General features: G+C 40.8%; 1 protein-coding gene and 1 pseudogene across 1 annotated transcript; both read left to right on the top strand.

Annotated features, from left to right (window-relative positions):
- The first annotated feature begins 12,023 nt into the window (after positions 1-12,023).
- LOC149777191 (uncharacterized) lies at positions 12,024-13,637 on the top strand. Its single transcript, XM_089941383.1, has 2 exons — positions 12,024-12,371; positions 12,501-13,637. The coding sequence occupies exons 1-2, from the start codon at positions 12,024-12,026 to the stop codon at positions 13,635-13,637; spliced, it is 1,485 nt and encodes a 494-aa protein (XP_089797509.1).
- A 291-nt stretch (positions 13,638-13,928) lies between these two features.
- Positions 13,929-14,948, top strand: LOC149777192 (uncharacterized; annotated as a pseudogene).
- Positions 14,949-20,177: the final 5,229 nt, after the last annotated feature.

The following is a 20,177-nucleotide window of genomic DNA, read 5'->3' on the forward strand; positions in this document are numbered from 1 at the left end:
ATTGGCAATGGCTGCCCCGATGACACAATACACCACGAAGATTTGGCAGAAAAAGACGATTTGCGTTTTAGGCACACGTTCTCCACACCACACCCACAAGGGTTGTTTTTGTAAATCTTGCACAGAAGAACTAGGTGAAGGAGGAGTGGTCGACGTAGCTGCGTCTGCTGTGTGAAAGGGCATGATGGTCACTTCTTTTTATAGTCGATGACTTGCGAAGCGTCGATCCAAGAATCAAAACTGGGTGGATATCCTTTCCAACGTACTTTGACTTCTTTGACACGTCGTTTGCCCACTTTACGGGTTCTGCGTTCGAGAATGCTTTCGATGTCGTACACGTCGTCTTCTTTTTTGGTGACACGTTGTAACTCGGGCAAATAAAACGTTCCTTTGAGCACTTCTCCGTTCATGTCTTCCAATTTATAGACGGTAGGATGACGGCCATGCACTCGTCCAGTGACGCGAAACAATTCGGTCGTCCAGTTAGGTAAGTAACCTTTGTCGAAAGTGCGTTTGGTTTTGCCAATGCGCACCCAATCTCCTACGGCCAACATTCCACTTTTCTCGGGGACAGCCCTCGTCGGGGACGTACCAAACAGACTTTGATAGACTTTTTCCAAGGGTCGACTGACGATGTGGTGAGTGGGTAAACGTACAATCTTGTTCGGTTGATAAGTGGTCACTTTAAAGTTTCCATCCTCTCCCGATTGCAAGGCTTCTTTCAATACCCCAAAGTTGACCACTCGACTGGTACGATGATTCAGAGTCAGTCCTTTCACTTTGCACGTCGTGTGCACTTCTCCTTGTTTGTCCCGGTATTCGTAGCCGTAATTTTTGAGACCACCACTGACGAAACTTAGAATCTTGTCGTCGGGATGCTCGTCTGTCCAGGCTCCTAAACGGTCTCCTTCGATGTCAGGGTGCTGTTGAATCGGGTGATGGATGTAAATGCAACTGTCCGTGTCAAAGTACAGGACGCGTTCTTCTAACAGTTCTAAAGCTTCGTACAATTTTAAGCGAGCATGAGCTGTCACGTAAGCCGCAATGATGACATTTCCAAAAGGGTCGTCTTGTACAAAGTCCAGATCTTCTTCGTAATTGACCAAGATCAAATTCTCTCGAACGACGTCCACGTGTTTCATGTATTTGGTTTTGTCGTGAATCATCTGGAAGTAGCAGGAAGGTTCTGTCAAATATTCCGTCTTGGCTAAACACGGTCGTTGTGCCATTTTACCCCACAAGCAATTTAACATCACTTTGGCAAACGATCGCCTGCCTTCGTTTTTTTCGATGTGGTCTAAAGAGATGCCTTCTTGTTCGTAGTATTTCTCTTTGAATTGTATTTGGTCTTCGGGAGTGTGACACCAGGAAGGATAGCCGCTGGCTTCTTGTTTCAGTTTCAAAAAGGCATCCACGTAGTCGGCGAAAATGCCTTTCTGAGTAGGGTCACCCTTGTGGTACTGTTGTGTCTTGGGAAAGTGGCAAATTTCGTACACTTCTAACAGTTGGTATCCCATGTCCAGAGCTTTGAACAATTCCACGCTGACCCAGGTTCCCGTCAAGGCACGTTCTTCCTGGCTGTGCTGACAAGCTTGGTCTTGGTTGCACGTTTCGGCACAAGTACGGCACAATGGAAACATCAGTTTGCCTTGACAATGGTGAGGTAAGACGGGATGGTATAGGTTCGTGGGAGGCAAAACTTTACACTTGATCAAGCCTTCGTATTGTCGAATGTTTTTCAGGTCGATGTGTTCCGTCAACAATTGCGGGTGCCCTACAGGAAAGCGACAATATTTGCACACGTAGGGATACAGCGAACACACGTCCAAGTATTTGATTTCTTCTCCTTTCTCTTCGTCGGCTTGGTACAGCAAACAGGTGGCATTGGTCCTTCCTCCGTACAAACTATCCCTCGGGTTCAGCGGGTCCATGAACTGGTAACTTTCCACGAGGCGTTTAAACTCGGGATCGGTTTTCAAACGGTGATCGTACTCGTGTTCCCACATTTCCACCACTTGGTATCCTTGCTGTTCTAACTTTAGGCGTCGCTGACAAGTGTCCTGGTACAAGTCTTCCATGGTTCGTTGCAAAAACTGATTTTTAGTGTCACGGTCAGGGTAACAGACGGGACATCCGTGAAATAAGCAACCGTTAAACTCGTACACGATCTTGGGGTTTTCTAAGTCCCAGCCATCGACCGAATACGTTCCGATGGTCTTTTCGCCTCCTCCGTTGCGGGCATGCTGAATCCATTTGTCTTCCTTGTCGCACAAGTAATGTAACCAACGTAGGGCTTTGACCGAGTATTGACGCTTGACATAGTGGGTCGTTTGAGGACTGATGACAGCCACGGTGTTTTCAGGCATGAATCGTTGGCGGTACACTAAGGAACACGCTTTGGCAATGGTGCAAGCTTCTTTCAAAGGATCGACCCCTCCGTGTTCCATGAACAGTTCTCGAAATTTTCCACAGCAACGCCGTAAAATGTCCACGTCGGAACGACAATACTTTAACATTTCTTCCTGAAAGTCGAAGGGGTCAGAGGCATGAGACTGGTACCAAGCGTAGAAAGCTTCTCGTTGTTCGGTACGCATGTTGTCGGGGTCGTAATAGTGAGCCTCAGGCAAATGGGGTAGAACGGCATGTTGATTGGCTTCCGTATTGAAAAAGTGTGGAAAGTACCCTTTAGCCATTTCTGTCATTCCAAACGTTTTAGGCATTCGACTCAAAGGCATGGCCAAGTAACTCATCGAATCTTTAAACTGTACTTGTCCCACTTGCATGAAAATGATTTTGGCTCCGTTCAAAGTCACTTTAGGACGTTCCGTGCTTTGTTCCGTATAGTATCTGAGAAGAAACTGTCCATCGTATCCGGAGAAATTGTGAGCCATCACCGTGGCATGACGATGACAATCTCCGTAACGTTCGATGTCCTCTTGGCTCCACGTCTTGTCGATGGGGTCTAAGACCCATCGGGCAAAATCGGCTAACGTGTTTGGTCCCCGAAAGATTTTTTCACGTCCTCCAGGATTCTTGCTGCAGTGAGGGCAATGACTGAAGATAGGTTCTTGAATGCACTAGTCGCACGCTCGATGAGCCACGCAGAAATTAGGAATGTGAATGCCGGTCTCTTGCATGCATTCGAAATCGAAAAAAATGAAATTGCCTTTCTTCTTGTGACCGTCCTCTTTCTCTGGTGGGGGTTGGTATTTTTGCACGTAGCATTGGTGTTCCAAGTTCACGATGTGGTGACAAATGTGACATTTTTTCTTTCCTCGACATACGTGTGCCTTGGCATTATTGGTAAGTATGTCTTGTCCACAGGTAGGGCACAATCTCAGGAGTTGACAAGCACATTTCTTCTGTGAACCTTGTGTTTTCAAATGTTGTTGGTAACAGGTAGGACTGACAAACGTGCGCAAACAAGTCGAACAAGGCACTGGTCCTTCGCTCAGACAGGGTGGAGAGGCCAAATATCCTGGGCATTTCATTCCACAATGCTTGTGTTGCTCTCGATTGTTATAACCATAGTCACATTTCTCACAATAATAACTGTATCGCAGGAATCCAGTGATACTGGTAATGGTATCGAAATGGTCATCGTGATGATAGACATGAATGTATTTTCCGTCCTTAAAATCTTGGCCTCGAAACAACAGAGTTCCACGCATTTCTTGAGGGTGCACTTTCAAGGTGTAGCGTGGAGCTAGGGCATCTTGCAATTTTTGCATCTCAGGAATGCCACAGGGTGTGTCTTTGGACAGTCCGGCTTGTTGCAACAGGAGTTCTGCTTCATTTCGTTGTTTGGCTCGGTCGGATTGTTGAATAGTTTTCCAGGTTCTTTTCCATTCTACCGTGTCGTTCTTGTTGGCATAGGTTCGTCCCACCACGATGGCACGGGCTAAACACATCTGGTCTTGAGGGTTGTTAATTCGGACGAGACTCTTTTTGGTGTTGCGAAGGTCGTCCACCAATAACAATCTTTTTGCATCCAGTTCCTTGAGGAGGAGAGACGTGGGCCATTTTCAGTGTGGCTTTACCATCGGTGATGTCAAACTGGTCATTAGATTGTTGCACCTGTTGTATCTTGTCCATGACTTTGGAAGGGGTCAGTTCTGCGGGTCTGCTAAACTCGATCCAAACAGGGGATTTCAAACCGTCGTGATCTATGGATAGTGTCAAGCGATCGTCTTCTTTGGCTTGACATTGTCGCTTGAGTGCGGTGAGCAAAGAATCCCACATCTCGGTGATAAACCCTTCTGCTTTCTTCAAGGGTACGTCGGCCTTGAAATCTTTAAACTTCACCGTGTAGGTGTAAGCCGTGGTTCTAAATTTTCTAGAGGAGCGCTTTTCCGTCTCTCGAATGGAATAGTACTTTTCAGGGTTGACTAAGGGTGGTGAACTTGGTTTAGAGGGTTCGGATTCTGGTTCACTCATGTCCTCTTCAAAATCACTGGCATGAATTTGTGCCAAGATTTCAGCCCTGGTACGAGGCGATAGATCACGTTTCTGCCTCTTACTTTCTTCTTCTTCTTCTTTCTTCTCGAATGAATGGGATCGTTTCATCTTGAGTGCAAAACGTCAAATGACTCAAGTTTAAACACCATAGACTAATTTATAGTCTTGGCAAACCAGCGTATATAAAAAGGGTGTGTGTCTTGTCCTTTCACTATTCATTTCACTCTCAAGCCGAGCACAACGATGGAAGAGACTACCCAGATGGAACGTTTCGTCAGAGCTTTGCGAGGGGTCATTAGAAAATTCTCTTCAGACCAGCCGACGGACTACTCTCCTTCCTTTCGAGATAAAAGTCAAGATACTTGCTATATCTGTCAGAAGAAAGGGCATTGGTCTTCAGAGTGTCCAGACCGTCAAAAAAAGAAAAAAAACAGGGGCTAAAAAAGACAAAAGTCAAGATACCTGTTATTATTGTAAAGAAAAAGGACATTGGTCTCCAGATTGCCCAAAAAAGAAACAAGAGGAGTCAGAAGAAAAGAAGGATTCTTCAGAAGAAGAGAGGGATTCTTCGAAAGAAGAGAGGGATTCTTCAGAGGAAGAAAGAAGACAATTCTATTTAAAAGAGGCAAAGAAACAGGAGAAGAAAAGAAGAAGGGAAGAAAATGAGGAAAAAACGGTGAAGAAATTCAAAAAACAGAGAGACTAAATAATGAGAAAGAAGAAAGTGTACGAACTTTTTAAAGTGTTCTGTGGTGAATTGTGAATTGGATTGTAAAAAATGGATAAAAGAATACATGAATGATATAAGGTAAGTGTCTTTGAGTTTTGATTTTAAAATAAGAAGCTACACTCAAGCACTCATACACAGACACGTACTATAAGGGTAAAATGGGTGGGGTTTATTTTTGAGTTATTGGCAAATTGAAATTGTATTTCTTTTCGAGAAATGTGGGTGGCCCTGAAAAGGGCCTTTTTTCTTTATGGTGTAGGAGTGAGTTTAACCAATCAACTTTAACTGCCTTAAGCCTTTGCCACGGCCAAGGCCTACTTCTGATGATTGGGTTGAAATCACTAAGGGTGGTAGGACAGGCTTAGTCACAGGGTTGGCGTGTTTAGCTCGGGAAGGTCGTATTCTCTTCGGTCGTGATAAAGAAGTCTGATACATTTGTTTCAGACTTCTTAACTCCGCTAAAATGTCCAACAGTACCGTAGCCGTTTGATTTTCACCCTCTTGTTTCTTTGCTGCTACTTCTTCTTGCTGTTGTTGCTGTTGTTTTTTTCTTACCTCTTCTTGTTGCTGTTGCTGTTGCTGTAGGAGAAAAGCTTGTTCCGCTTCCTTTTGTCGTTGCATAAATTTCTCCAATTCTTCTTTCTGTCTCTGTCTAAAATTCTCCACTTGCGGTAATGAAGAAGGTAACGAAGGTTCCGGAACAAATTCTTGCGAGGTAAGAAAATCCACAAAATCCCAATGTACCTCTTTTGAAAGTAAGTCCGGGTTCCCTTGGGCAGTCTCCCCTGCTGGTGCACCCCAATGGATCGTTTTCTGAGTTTCCGTCATGTTGAATCACTGTCGCATAGATTGACTGCACACAAGCGCTAGCGAATCTATATAGACCACGTGACGTCACAGACTGCTCTCTTCGGATTGGATGCGAGCTGACTGAATTTTGTAACGCGTGTTCGGATTGGTGAATGAATTCAATCCGTTTCAATCCTTCCTGTCCCTATAAATAAGCGCAGTTCACTGCATTGATTCACCTATTCTCGTCGCTTCAAGATGTGGACCACAGTTGAGTCATCCACCCTTGTGTCTTCCATGATGTTTAGGACGGACATGCTCATGTATGTCAGGTCCAAGTGGACTGTTGTTGATAGGACAGATACTAGTCAGTGGATGAGGAGAGTTTACATAGAAAGACAAGGATGTCTCAAGAGGGTACTTGTGTATGGACCGGCAGTTAGAAGGAGTTTAAGAAGAAGAAGAAGAAGAAGTGACAGATGCCATCTATGTTAATATTAATATTAACATAAACCCAAAGGCCCTTTTCAGGGCCAGCCATATTTCTTGAAAAGAGATAGCCTTTCCATTGCCTACCCCTTTTTTAAAAAAATTTTTAAAAAAATCAAAAAAAATCCCATGTTCAATTTCCCTTGACGCTATAAAGTCCCACCCTGTTTAAATTCCTTTGACGCTAAACCGTCCCACGATTTTTCTCCATGTTAATTTCCCTTGACGCTAATCTGACCCACGATTTTTCTCCATGTTAAATTTCCCTTGACGCTAATCTGACCCAGGGGTCTCTGTAATGCTAATTCCCATTGACGCTAATGTACCCCACCTTACTACTCACAGGACAGTTTATGTTTAGTTGGCTGTGTACCTTTGTAATCGTCAGCTTAGCTTGCAATGGAGGTCAACCATTATAATCTGGAACAATTTTCTTTACCAGTTAACGGGCCTTCGTTAAAATAATCGTGTAGATTTGCTGGTAACTATAAATCCACTTCAAGTAAACAACCATTCTTCATTAACCCCTGGAGATTTTTGTCATTTTCGCCTGAAATAGGAGTAGGAAACACATTTTGGTGGCTGCTTCTAAACATATCACCATAAATCTGCGTCCAAGTGATTTGCACTTGACCTGGTGCCTAGTTGTGTTAGAAACGTCGTTTTCATTTGCTATTTCTCTCGTGCATGTGCAGAAGGATAACAAAATATATATTTTTTTTATTGCTTAACCTACTTTTCCCAAAGGTTCGTCTGTCTGAGTGTAATACTAATATTAGTACCCTTACTCCTACCTCGTGGACAGGGTACTAACATGAGAATATACGTGTCAATGGAGCAAGACGGGTGTGAATCACACCCGGCGCTCTTTTAGCCTAATATCAACAATTTGAACATATTCTTTGCACATAATCCAGTAAACTGAGAAGTCCTCTTATTTAATACCGGAAGTATCGAAAATCATTGTAGAAATAGTTGTAAAATATCGTTTACCTTTTTTATCCGATATTTTCGTTTAGATCGTCCGCCATATTAGTTGAAATAATGATTACTTCCGTTCTCAGTCTCATTTGTTTGTGTGCCATATAAGGACATTGAGGCCTTATTTGGAAACATAAACAAATCGTAGTAAAAATATGGCGCAGTTTGAGTCAGAAATTCTGCATATTAAAAGTAAATACGGTTTATCGGCAACATTGAAATTCCACCAAGAAGCCATTATTGCCACTTGATTGATAATAACATAGCGTAGAATATCCAAATATGGTCTGGCAAGCCTTACTTGATGAGAGAAACAAGATGGCCGCTATCGCTTAACCGGCTTGAAGCAGCTGTTCCGTTTTTTAGTGCCGTTTTCATGATATTTGTGTTTGTTGCCTGATTTCATCTTCGTTATTGTGTTCATTATGTATTGGCTGTTAAATTCGTATGTGTTTCTTCATCTCCTTGTTTTGGAAACGAGAATAAATAGACTTTTTCTCAAATGTCTTGCTCCACTGTTTTTTGAACAAATTGCCATCACGTGATACTCGCCAGTCAACCCGTTTATGCTACGATGGACCCTCATTAATTGCTTAAATGATCACTCCTTGGCTCTCCACACTACACTGTGCTCTAAACTAAACGAACTGGGACTACATTCATCATTACCTAAATGTAAACAGAAGCGAAAAAAGAAACGTTGTTTCAAAGCTGGCCGGCGTAGAACAGGAAGAAGAATTCCAGTTATCTCCCTTATTTCGGCTCAACAATTTTAAAAAATTCGACCGTTAATTAAGATAACATAATTCAAATCCCTATTAATTCGTCAATCTTTGTGTCATCTGTCCAAGAGATACATATGTGTATTTCATTATTAAATGCCCAGTCAGTAGGACCACCGGAAAAGCGCACAGAAATAGTTAATTTTATCAACGACAAGAATATTGACGTCTTTTTCCTGACAGAAACATGGATAAAAACATCAGGCGATGAGCCCAAGTGTGCGGATATAACACCTACTGGTTACTCCATCAAGTCTTTCCCCCGTAACTCTCGCGGAAGGGGAATTGCTGTCATCACAAAGAACTGCATGATCAAACGTCTTAACCACACCACAACATCCAATTTCGACCACACATCGTTTGAACTAGTCCAAACCACACTCACACTGGAGCAAAAGTCAGTCCATTTTTTCTGCCTATACCGCCCTCCTTCTAGTATAAAAAACAAGCTGGCTGACTCTCTCTTTTTGGAACAGTTTCCGAATCTCCTGGACTATGGAAATTCGATAGGTGGCTACCTGATTATTCTTGGAGATTTCAACTTTCACTTTGACTGTCCCGGAAACTCAAATACATCAAAACTCATAGATTCCATTAATGATTTCAACCTCTAACAGTCCGTTCACCAACCCACCCATAAACATGGTCACATTTTAGACTGGATTCTTAATAGAGCTGATGATAACATTCTACGGTCCTCCCTGGTATCCCATGACCTTGCATCAGTTCACCTCTGCATTATATGCCATCTTAACGTATCAGTCCCTAACCCTCCACCTTTATCTGCTACTAAGAGAAACCTCCGTATGATAAATAGAACCAAACTAATGCACGACATCCAAGCTAACCTAACAACTTGCTTACCTCCTACCGCAGAACAACTCGATAACTGTCTGCGTTCATTACTTGACAAACATGCCCCAGCTACCAAGTCTAGAGTATCAATTCAAAAGTGTTCTCCATGGTACAGCAGTGTTAGGTACCAGCCTCGCACTGCTAAAAGAGACCGCCGTAAAGCTGAGAGGCTCTGGCTTTCCACCAGACTCACTATTCATAAGCAAATCTATGAAGTCGCTAAGAAGAATGTCACAAATATAGTCCATGCAGCGAAATCAGCCCACTACACTACTAAGATCATGGAAAGTTCCAGCTGCAAAGGGCTCTTCGAAATTACTAACAAGCTAATGTCAAGGAACAAATCAACACCACTTCCAACTACCTTCTCTCCAGTCGACCTTCCGGATATGTTTGCAAATTTCTTCCATGACAAAGTACAAACCATTAGAGATAAGCTTGACACCACAATTTCATTTGACTCGTCGTCACCATACAGTTGGGATACAGAATTTGAGCGGCAACCATTAGCAGCATTTGAACCTGTCTCTATGGATTTCGTACGTACAATCGTGATGAAGAGTGCACCAAAGTCATGTGAACTTGATCCAATTCCAACATCACTGCTACTTGAGTGCTTAGATCCAGTATTGCCTTCACTAACTGATGTTATTAATGCCTCTCTCTCATCCGGGGAATTCCCATCATTTTTCAAAACTGCCATTGTAAAGCCTCTGCTGAAGAAACCAACACTAGACCATAACGATTTAAAGAACTACCACCCAGTTTATAATCTCCCATTTATATAAAAAATCTTAGAAAAGGTTGTTCTATCCCAGCTTGTATCCCATCTAAATTCAAACAGTCTGTTTAGCAACGTACAATCTGCATATCGCCCTTGCCACAGTACTGAAACTACTCTTCTAAAAGTAGTTAATGACATTCTCTCTGCGTTGGATAGCGGAATGATTACAGTCCTCACCCTCCTTGATTTGTCTGCAGCATTTGACACAATAGACCATGATATATTACTTCACCGTCTCCAGCATGTATTTGGCATTCATGATACAGCCTTACTGTGGTTCAAGTCCTACTTGGTCAACAGAACATATATTGTATCTGCAAATGGAATACACTCCAGCCCTGCTGATCTATGTTGTGGTGTTCCACAGGGGTCTGTTCTTGGATCTGTTCTCTTCATTCTGTACACTCAGTCGCTCTCAAGTGTCATAGATCATCATTCAGTGTCTCACCAATCGTACGCTGATGACACCCAAATATACAAATCTAGCACCCAACTGAATTTGATGCTACCATCCAAGGTGTAGAGACGTGCATTTCTGATGAAATCATGGATGACATGTAACAAGCTGCAGATGACTGATGATAAAACTGAGGCCATTCTGATCACAACAAAAAGACTTTCTCGTTCACATCCTTTACCTCAAACAGTAAATATCAGCAACGCCAACATTAAATTCACACAATCAGTACGAAACCTAGGTGTTACTCTGGACAGTACTCTCACATTGCACCAACATGTCATGAACATATGCAAGGCTGCATATCTTGAGCTGAGACGCATCAGCTCAATTCGCAAATACCTTTCAGTTGGAGCCACTAAAACACTTGTGTGTTCATCAGTACTTTCAAGACTGGACGATTGTAACTCAGTTATGTCTGGTTCATCTCAATATCTACTCCAGAAACTTCAAAAAGTTCAAAAGACAGCTGCTCGGATCCTACTTAGAGTACCACGATCAGAGCACACCTCCCCACTGCTCTGTACCCTACACTGGCTATCCATTCGATCCAGAATCAAACATAAAATTTGTTCTCTGTGCTACGTTTCACTGTTGGACTCTAGTCCAACATACCTATCCGACCTCACCCATTTGTACACACCAGCAAGATACTTACTCTCCTCTTCTGACAATCGTATACTCATTATATATACTTACCTGACAAGTAAGGAAAATGGCGGGCGTCGGTCACTTCCTGTTCTAGCTCACGACTCTTTTCAACAAATCCACAAATTCAGGCCAGGTTCTATAAACCAACATCATTTCTCTGATATTTGGGAACATATCCTTAATCAATTTGATAGTAGCCTCGCTCATACTTTTTCTATTTAAAATTTAAGGCATTCCCTTTTAATCTACGCTGGTCACTCACCAGCAAATCCCACAATGCAACCCAAAATGTAAACATCCTTTTTCTTTTTATTTCTTTTTTTTTTTTGGACTTGATAGATATAAGTTAAAATATGATACACCCCATTAACTTATCGTTCATCACCCTTACCCTCATTATGCACAAAATATTAACCCTGACATTCCAGGCAGAGGACAATAATAATACACAACCAGTACTGATTCGGGATCGTCAGAAATTATCGCTCTCCACCCACCTCATTACCACTCTAAAAATAACAATGTCGAATGCAAAAGGACCAGTATGTTGGAACAAACTCGTTCTTCTCTATCTATGTAGCCTTTTGTTAGCTGAATCATATGCACCAGAACCAAACCCGGGTCCAAGAACCATCAAGTTTCCTTGCGGGGTCTGCAACAAAGCCTGTAAATGGACGACACCTTGTGTGTGCTGTGACTCGTGCGAAGTATCATCAAGAGTGTATGGGTATGCCAGATGCCGTTTTTAAAACCCTCCACAATTTAAGCTGGGATTGAACTCAGTGTGGTTTGCCAAACTTCTCCACTGGAATATTTGACACTTTTATCTTCGATACCAATAATAGTTACCAATGCCTTAGTGACAGTACCCATGCAGACAGTGAGATAAGTTTTAACAACCCAACTGCTACTTCATCTCCACACAAGCAGAGAAGCACCTCTACAACATATGGTCCCACTGGAATTAGAACTGACTTACCCATGAGAATCCTAGTAATTAATTGTCAATCTATAAAGGGGCCTGGAAAGAAGGGACTACTAAGCAATATGATCTCCTCTACCAAAGCCACCACTGTTATTGATACGGAATCGTGGCTAGACTGCAGCATAAATTCATCTGATATATTCCCAGCAAATTTCAGGTCCTATCGCAAAGATCGTCCAGAGGGATCCCACGGGGGTGGTGTATTTGTCCTAGTATCAGACCAGTATTCCAGCTGCGAGCCAGAAGAACTTAAGACAGATAATAACTTTGAGTTAGTTTGGGCCAAACTCAAGGTTAAAGGGGCATCAGACCTATACGTTGGTGCCTTCTACAAACCTCCATCCTTAACCGAACCAAACTACTTAGATCAGCTTCACTCATGTCTTACGAGAATCCCACGAGGTGCGCATGTATGGCTAGGATGAGACTTCAACCTGGCAGATACTGACTGGGAGAATAAGTGTTCACTACCACAAGCCACAAACAATGCCCAATGCCAACATCTACTAAATATCATAAAGGACTCATTCCTGGAACAGGTTGTAGATGCAGCAACACGTGTAACTGAATTTACTTCAAATCTGCTTGACCTGTTCTTCACAAACAACAAAACACTAATCAACAAGTGTGATGTCATACCAGGAATTGCTGACCATGAAGCAGTTTACATAGAGTCCAGCCTACGACAAATGAAAGTGAAGAAAGCAGCTCGTAAAGTCTTCCAATACAGGAATGCAGACTATGGCCAGTTACGTGAAGAATTTAAGTCATTACAAGAATCGTTCTTACGTGAAACAGATAACCTTTCTGCAAATGACACATGGAAAATGTTTGAGGAGAACATCAAACGGTTAATGGATAAATTTATACCATCTAAGACCTTATCTGGAAACAAAACAAACAAACCTTGGATAGACAAATCCATTAGAGCCCAACACAGAAGACGGAACAAATTGTTTGTAAGACAGAAAACAACAGGAAGAACAAGAGATCGGAAACTATACAAAGAAGCAAAAGCAAGATCACAACGCTTAGAACGGCAGGCTTACTGGAGATATATTGAAAACTTGATAGAAGTTGGTAACCCACATCAAGAACAACAACCAAACAAACAGAAGAGATTTTGGAACTACATTAAGTCCTTACGTAGAGACAGCTGTGGTGTGGCACCACTCAAGGAACACGGGAAACTACATTCAGAGGCATCCGAAAAGGCTAACATACTGAATCGTCAATACCAGTCAGTCTTCACACAAGAGGATAAGAGTGATCTACCAAGCCTACATGGAGATCGTTACCCACCAATGCCTGACATCCAAGTTACTGTAGAAGGTGTATACAGCTTGTTGCGGAAAATTAACCCACAGAAAGCTACAGGACCAGACATGATTCCAGCAAGGATCCTGAAAGATCTAGCAGAAGAGTGTGCACCATACCTGAGTTATATTTACCAGAAGTGCCTCTCAACAGGTCATGTCCCTGATGTCTGGAAAACAGCAAACGTTACAGCTATCTTCAAAATTGGAGAAAGATTCAAGGCCAGCAATTATAGACCGGTCTCCCTTACATGTATCTGCTGCAAAATGCTTGAACACATCATAGTCAGCAACATGATGCAACATCTAGATCGCTACAACATTCTAACAGACTGCCAGCATGGTTTCCGTGCCAGATGAGCTCGCCAAATCCTTAGACAGAGGGAAGCAGTATGACCTTGCAATCCTTGACATCAGTAAGGCTTTCGATCGTGTCCCCCATGAAAGACTCCTCAGTAAGTTGGACCACTATGGCATCAGGGGTAACACACAGAAATGGATCAGAGATTTCCTATCAGACAGATCGCAGAGAGTAATAGTAGATGGAGCAACATCAGACCCAGCACCAGTTGTTAGTGGGGTACCTCAAGGGAGTGTTTTGGGTCCCATAGTCTTCGTGGTGTTCATCAGTGATCTACCTGAAGCGTCAAATCCAACACAAGACTTTTTGCAGATGACTGTATAGTCTACCGGGAAATAAATGTCTCCAAGGACTGTGAGATCCTTCAAGAAGACCTGAACCAACTGGCCCTCTGGGAAAGAACTTGGGGTATGTCGTTCCATCCAGAAAAATGCAGCATCCTAAGAGTTTACGGGAAAAAATCACCAATCTTGTCCGAATATACTCTTAAGGGGCACAAGTTAGCCAATGAGCAGGCAACAAAATATCTCGGGGTGGAATTGTCTAGAGACCTCTCTTGGAAAAGGCACATAGACAAGATAGTGAAAAAAGGGAACAGCAACCTTGGTTTCCTGCGCCGCAACCTCCAAATCAACAATGAAGAAGTAAAAAGTGCGGCATATTTCACTCTGGTTCGACCAGGTCTTGAGTATTGCTCGACTGTGTGGAACCCACATAGTTAAGATCTAACAAATAAGATAGAGATGGTTCAGAGGAAAGCGGCTAGGTTTACCACAAATAAATATCGTAACACTAACAGTGTCAGTGCAATGCTCAACCATCTCCAGTGGGAATCACTCGAATCCAGGCGAACCAAGACCCAGCTAACCATGATGTACAAGATTGCAAACAACCTAGTGGACATACCAGCAGACAAATACCTGACCCTGGCATATAGCCAAACTAGGGCAAACCACAGGAAAAAGTTCCAATTAAAGTCAGCATCGACAAATTGTTTCAAGTTCAGCTTCTTCCCATGTACAATAGGGACTTGGAACAAATTACCATCAATAATTGCAGAAGCTCCTGACTTGGTATCTCACAAGCAGGAGCTTTCCAAAATCACATTCTAATGAACTAGTCAGCTACAGGTAAGACCTAGTGATTCTCAGGGCTATGCCGGTTGAGGTTCCATATCTCATTGCCGCTACGGTAGCCGGATTGGTCTGAGTATGAAGGGACGAAAACGTACACTGACACACTTTTACTTATTTCTGCCTGTCCTATCATTACTCTTCTGACTGTCCTATCACTTCCATCTTTACTTTATCTTTGACCACGTACCACCCGTTGCTTAATAGTCAAGTGTGACTGTGTCAACGTATTTATAGATAGATAGATTGATATTATTCCCACTATGAAAACAAAGTCATATGGACAGCGTTCTTTTGCATACCAGGGCCCAGCAACGTGGAATGAATTGCCCACTGAACTTAGACACAAAGACACAGTGATCACATTCAAGAGGGCTCTCAAAACTCACTTATTTCGACTGCAAGAACAAACTTAAAGACCTAATAATGTTTCCTACCTAAAATATTCTCAGCATGTTTTTTTATTTTTTAATGTTTTTCTAATTTCATGGTGTTTGTTTTTGTAATAATATTATTATATGTTTTTTTTTATCTTTTAAGTGTTGTCTAATGTTGTAAAGCGCTTAGAGCTTCTAAAGATTAGGCGCTACACAAAGTCCTCGTTATTATTATTATTACTTAGAATAGGGGGTCACAGTGAGAGTCTCGCAATATCTGTCATGGCGGACACGATGAGGTTAGTGTAACCATGCCAATTTATTTTATCATGTTAGGGCCTAATAAATTCAAAATAAACCAAACTTCTTTCACAGCATGATTATACTTATGCAGTAGATTTCTACACTGTTTGTTTTTCTGACTTTAGTGGTGATCTTTTTTTTTTTTTACTCCATTACATGATACGGGATCAGTTCGTAGCCTCAACCACAACAAATCAAATTGAGGCTGCGACATCGTAGCTAGTCTGTATGCAGTTCAGACCGGTTTGTCTGAGAACTGAGGCCAGAAAGTCCTAAGTCCGGACACAAAATTCGATTCCGACGTCTGGCGAAGTTTTGATTTAAAAATATCATGTCTCAAAAAATACGATTTTGCCTTTGTATTTTGTAATGCGAGTAGAAAGTCCAGATTATTTGGTATCTTTGTAAAGCTACATCTGTCTACTTTTCTATAATACCACCAATTTTAGTGTATTTTAAGTGACCTTGACGCTTCAGAGCTCGTAAGTAGGGTACTATCTCCTGATGCACAAATGAGGCGCCAAGGGTTGATGAATTAATCCATATAATTTATTTATCATTTACCAGTATGACTTGTTTCACTGGTAAATGTCGACACATTGCGGAACCATTGAGAAAACTACTATCTAAATATTCAGTGAATCATTTGTTCTTGTTTTTACTGAATTATCCTAAATCACGAAGAACACAGTTTTCAATCGCATGGAATTCATAATTAATTTTTAAATCTATGTTGCATCATGCAAATACTTCCATGACTTCCACTGTCAATCATCAAGTGTAAATAATACACAGATTCTTCCTGTCAGTCCAGTCCATAAGTACTGACCAATATAAAGCGTCCGTTTTTACGGTGAACGTCCGCCACGTTTTACCACAAACAAACATGTGGTGGAAAATACTGCCGCGTAAAAAAAAAATTCATAAATTGTGCGATTTATTGACAATTGGTGCTACGGTGTGCACGGGGGCACGCGAAATGCTGATAAAAAATATCGGCAAAGGTAGAAAGGTGGAAGTTTTATATATTTTCCGACTCCAAAAAATAATTTCGAACAGGTGAAACTATGGATCAAAGCGTGTGGTGCACCTCACAAACAGTTAAATGTCTCCAGAATGACCCAACACAAGGTTGATTGCTCAAAACTTTACTCTATATGTAAACAATTTTTTTTATATAAACAGTAAAATAATACTAACCAGAGTTGTTTCTATGTTTACCAAACATTAGCATCTAATTTAAACATTACTTCTTCAAATATTCACCAAAGTACACTGTACTACTTGTTCTATTTGATGTCATTGTATTGTAAATGTACATACATAGTTTTATTACGTATCAGTTCATATACGTTGCATGAGCATGACAAATAAAACAAAGTAGCGAAGTTATATTGTTTATTGTGTTTATCTTAAATTGGAACCGACTCTCTGAGTTTGGTCAAAAACAAGATTGGAAAATGATTTTGATTGATAAATAATTTGTATAGTTAATTCATACTTTATGTTTAAATATATCTATCTGGAAAAGCACTGGCTTCTTTTTCCAATTCTAGCAACCATGACATATTTAAGTGACGTCGGTTTTGTTTTCGATTCCCTCGGCACATGCTCTTGCTGAGGTATGCTTGTGCAGTTGAACCGGTCATGAATAGTGGTGAAATTACGTAGTTTGAAATCTTGAAACCTTATGCTAAATACAAGCCACTGATCCTGCAGAGATAATTCTTATACAATATCATACACATTAAATTAGTAAAATAAACGTTATCAGTGTATGCATCTAAAACATGCTGCTTACACCAGGCTGCGAGATGTCAAAGGCAGAGTTGATACGTTATTAATTAGTTTTCCAAACACGTCAAAATTGCAGTTATACAAATGCGATCATTAAATCCTCCCGGTGATATAAATACCAATAAAACATTCCAGACGTCGTATTTTGTTGTCTTTAGTGCCGCTGTCTGAGATTCATGTCATCTACACGCTTTGTTTTCTAATAATGGTTGTAGATCTCCGCCAGTAAAGTCAGAAAAAGGTGGAGATCTACTTGCTGGTCAAGTAAATGTTGCCATTACTTCAAGATTATATATTATTCAACAATTAAATATAATTCAAATTATCATGACTGTGAACGTATATAACTTCCATTTTATTTTTCGTCAGATGTATGACAAACGTCTGTTGAATATTAATAGTTTTACTCATCCTCCGTGTACACCACATAGTTTGCATTTGTTGGTCTTAATCCACTGTACATTATTTTTGCTATCCTGCTGAACCAATTAAAATCAGTATCTCTATAAAAAATATTTTTGGTAATATTTGTGAATTGCAATAATACGAAATTTGTGAATTGCAATAATACGAATGCAAGAACCTGAAGAAGGGCATTGATCTATTTTTTTATTGTTCATTTCAGGATGTATTTGTTTAACAAGTACTACAGTTCCATTTTACAGAGCATATGGGACAATAATACTAAATCACAATAAACCATATATATATATATAAAATTTGTAATGAATTCTGATTTTTTTAAAAATTTGACAACTGATCCCTTATCAGACGGAACATTATATGAGTTGTTACCCTGGTATAATCTGTAATCGTTTACATTTTTCTGGAATTAATCCTTAAAGCTTTTTGTTATGTTGTTTACATTTTGCTTATTTCGGCATTTCGGCTTTGAATTCTTTTTCAATTCAAAATGTATTCCAGAGGCTATTTAATTTCGCCTCAATCTAGCAATCAAATCTTTATCAATTTATTTAGCTGGCAAAACTTCAATACATATTTCACAAATTTTCTCTTGTCACCAGACATTGACTACACTCTGCGAACATGCTTTCCATGGACAGATTCATCAGACTTCAACTACATCCCGTGATCATGATTTTCGTGGACTGTGTTGCCAGACTCTGACTACACTCCGTGATCATGCTCTTGCTGAACACTAACATCTCCACTGACCTTCAGTCAGACGTTGTTCTGTTTATTGTACTAGTTCACCATCCAATAAATATTGTGTTGCTGTATAAAAAACTCATTGAGACAATCAAGTTTAATATGGTTGAGTGAGCAAGATACTAACATGATGTTTGTTTTCACTCAATTGCATGGAAAACACTTATCCATTAAATTCATTATTGCTCGAAACCAGTAGAACATGCAGTGGGTTCAAGATGTATTTTTTGATCAATTTTGACAGAAATCACAGGGGCCTAAAGCGCTCACCGTTTCGGATCACTGCCATCTCACCTCTGTCTGCGTGGGTTCGAGTCCAAGGCTCGGCTAGGGTGGGTACGTGGGAAAGCCTGCCAGTAGCTTCTCGTGGGTCGGTAGTTCTTCTCTGGGTTTTCCAGGGTTCTTCCTCCGCCAGTTATACTGGCCGCCATGTATAGCCTACCTTGTGCTGAAAATGGCGTTAAATCCTAGAACAACAACAACAGAAATGAGACCACTATGTGACATGGTTAAGACCCATCCCTCACCCCTTCTAAACACTTGCTCATCAGATTTATTTTTTCATCGTGATTTACATCTTTATTCTCGTACCACGATAGGTGATAAGATGGGATGGTTTTTGTATACCGAAAGCACCTTCACATCAAATTGCTTTAAAAAAAATATGTGCGACAAATCTGTTCCCAGTGTATTTAAGATACCGTGGATGTAATTCGTCACGATTGAGAACTAAATAAAATGTTGAATTAATTTTGCTCACTATCACAGTATTGTGAACCGTTGTGGCTGCAACTTGTGGTGCACTCTGCAAGCAAATCACCAAACCCATCAAATTTGTTTATTCTTACAACTCCTTCAGGGCTTATTCCTTTCAACTAGACCGAAATGGCCCAGCATGTTCCAATAGATGACCATACTTGTCTATTTCTCTTCTTAATTCAGTACTTATTCCAGGACACACACATTATTGATCTTTCTCCATATTATCGTCCTAACCATTAACATTTAGTAAATGGTCGACATTATATAATGATAGACCTTTGGGCAATCATTTACATGAAGCATGCTATACTCGCTCGATCTCTTGACTTTGGGGAAGGTATCAAGACCAAAATATCTAGCTATTCAAACGTGTTAGTCCCGTGATTTCTATAAATTGCATTTATATCTTTAAGGTTGATCCCTCGATTCAGTTAAATTTATGTAATATAAAATATCAGAATAGATTGTTCAGCAATTTCCTTTGAAACATGGTTGTGGTAATTTGTGTTGTGAAGCTGGACTCTAATTATCTGTTCTTTTAAACCTTCTTTAAACATCTTGTGAACATTTATTTACCACGTATTCATATGGTATAACATTTATCGTATTTTGCTTGTGAGAATCGCAAAAATACACGAAAAAAACCCTCAAAATTTAATGGGTAGAATATTGTTGTTGAGAGACAAGTCAAATCAAAATGTCCATGCACCGAATGGTTGGGTTTTGGTGTGATGTTTTATGGCACAGCAATACGAGTAGGTTATTTGGCGTCCAGGAAATTGGAGTAAACTGCCTTGCCCATGGGCACATCATGGTTGCCGACCCGAGCTGATCTGATAGAAGGATTTGAACCATTTCAGTCCAGCACGCTAACCACTGCTCTATCATGGTCGTTCAAGATGCACACGCAGTTTAACAAGAGTACTATGATTATCACATTATATGCCCGCCATGTATTTAATAGCCTTCTATATAGATACGATTTTGTGTGTGCGCA

Source organism: Sinohyriopsis cumingii, chromosome 18 (genome assembly GCF_028554795.1).
Source record: "Sinohyriopsis cumingii isolate HCF-2022 chromosome 18, ASM2855479v2, whole genome shotgun sequence".
NCBI lineage: Eukaryota > Metazoa > Mollusca > Bivalvia > Unionida > Unionidae > Sinohyriopsis > Sinohyriopsis cumingii.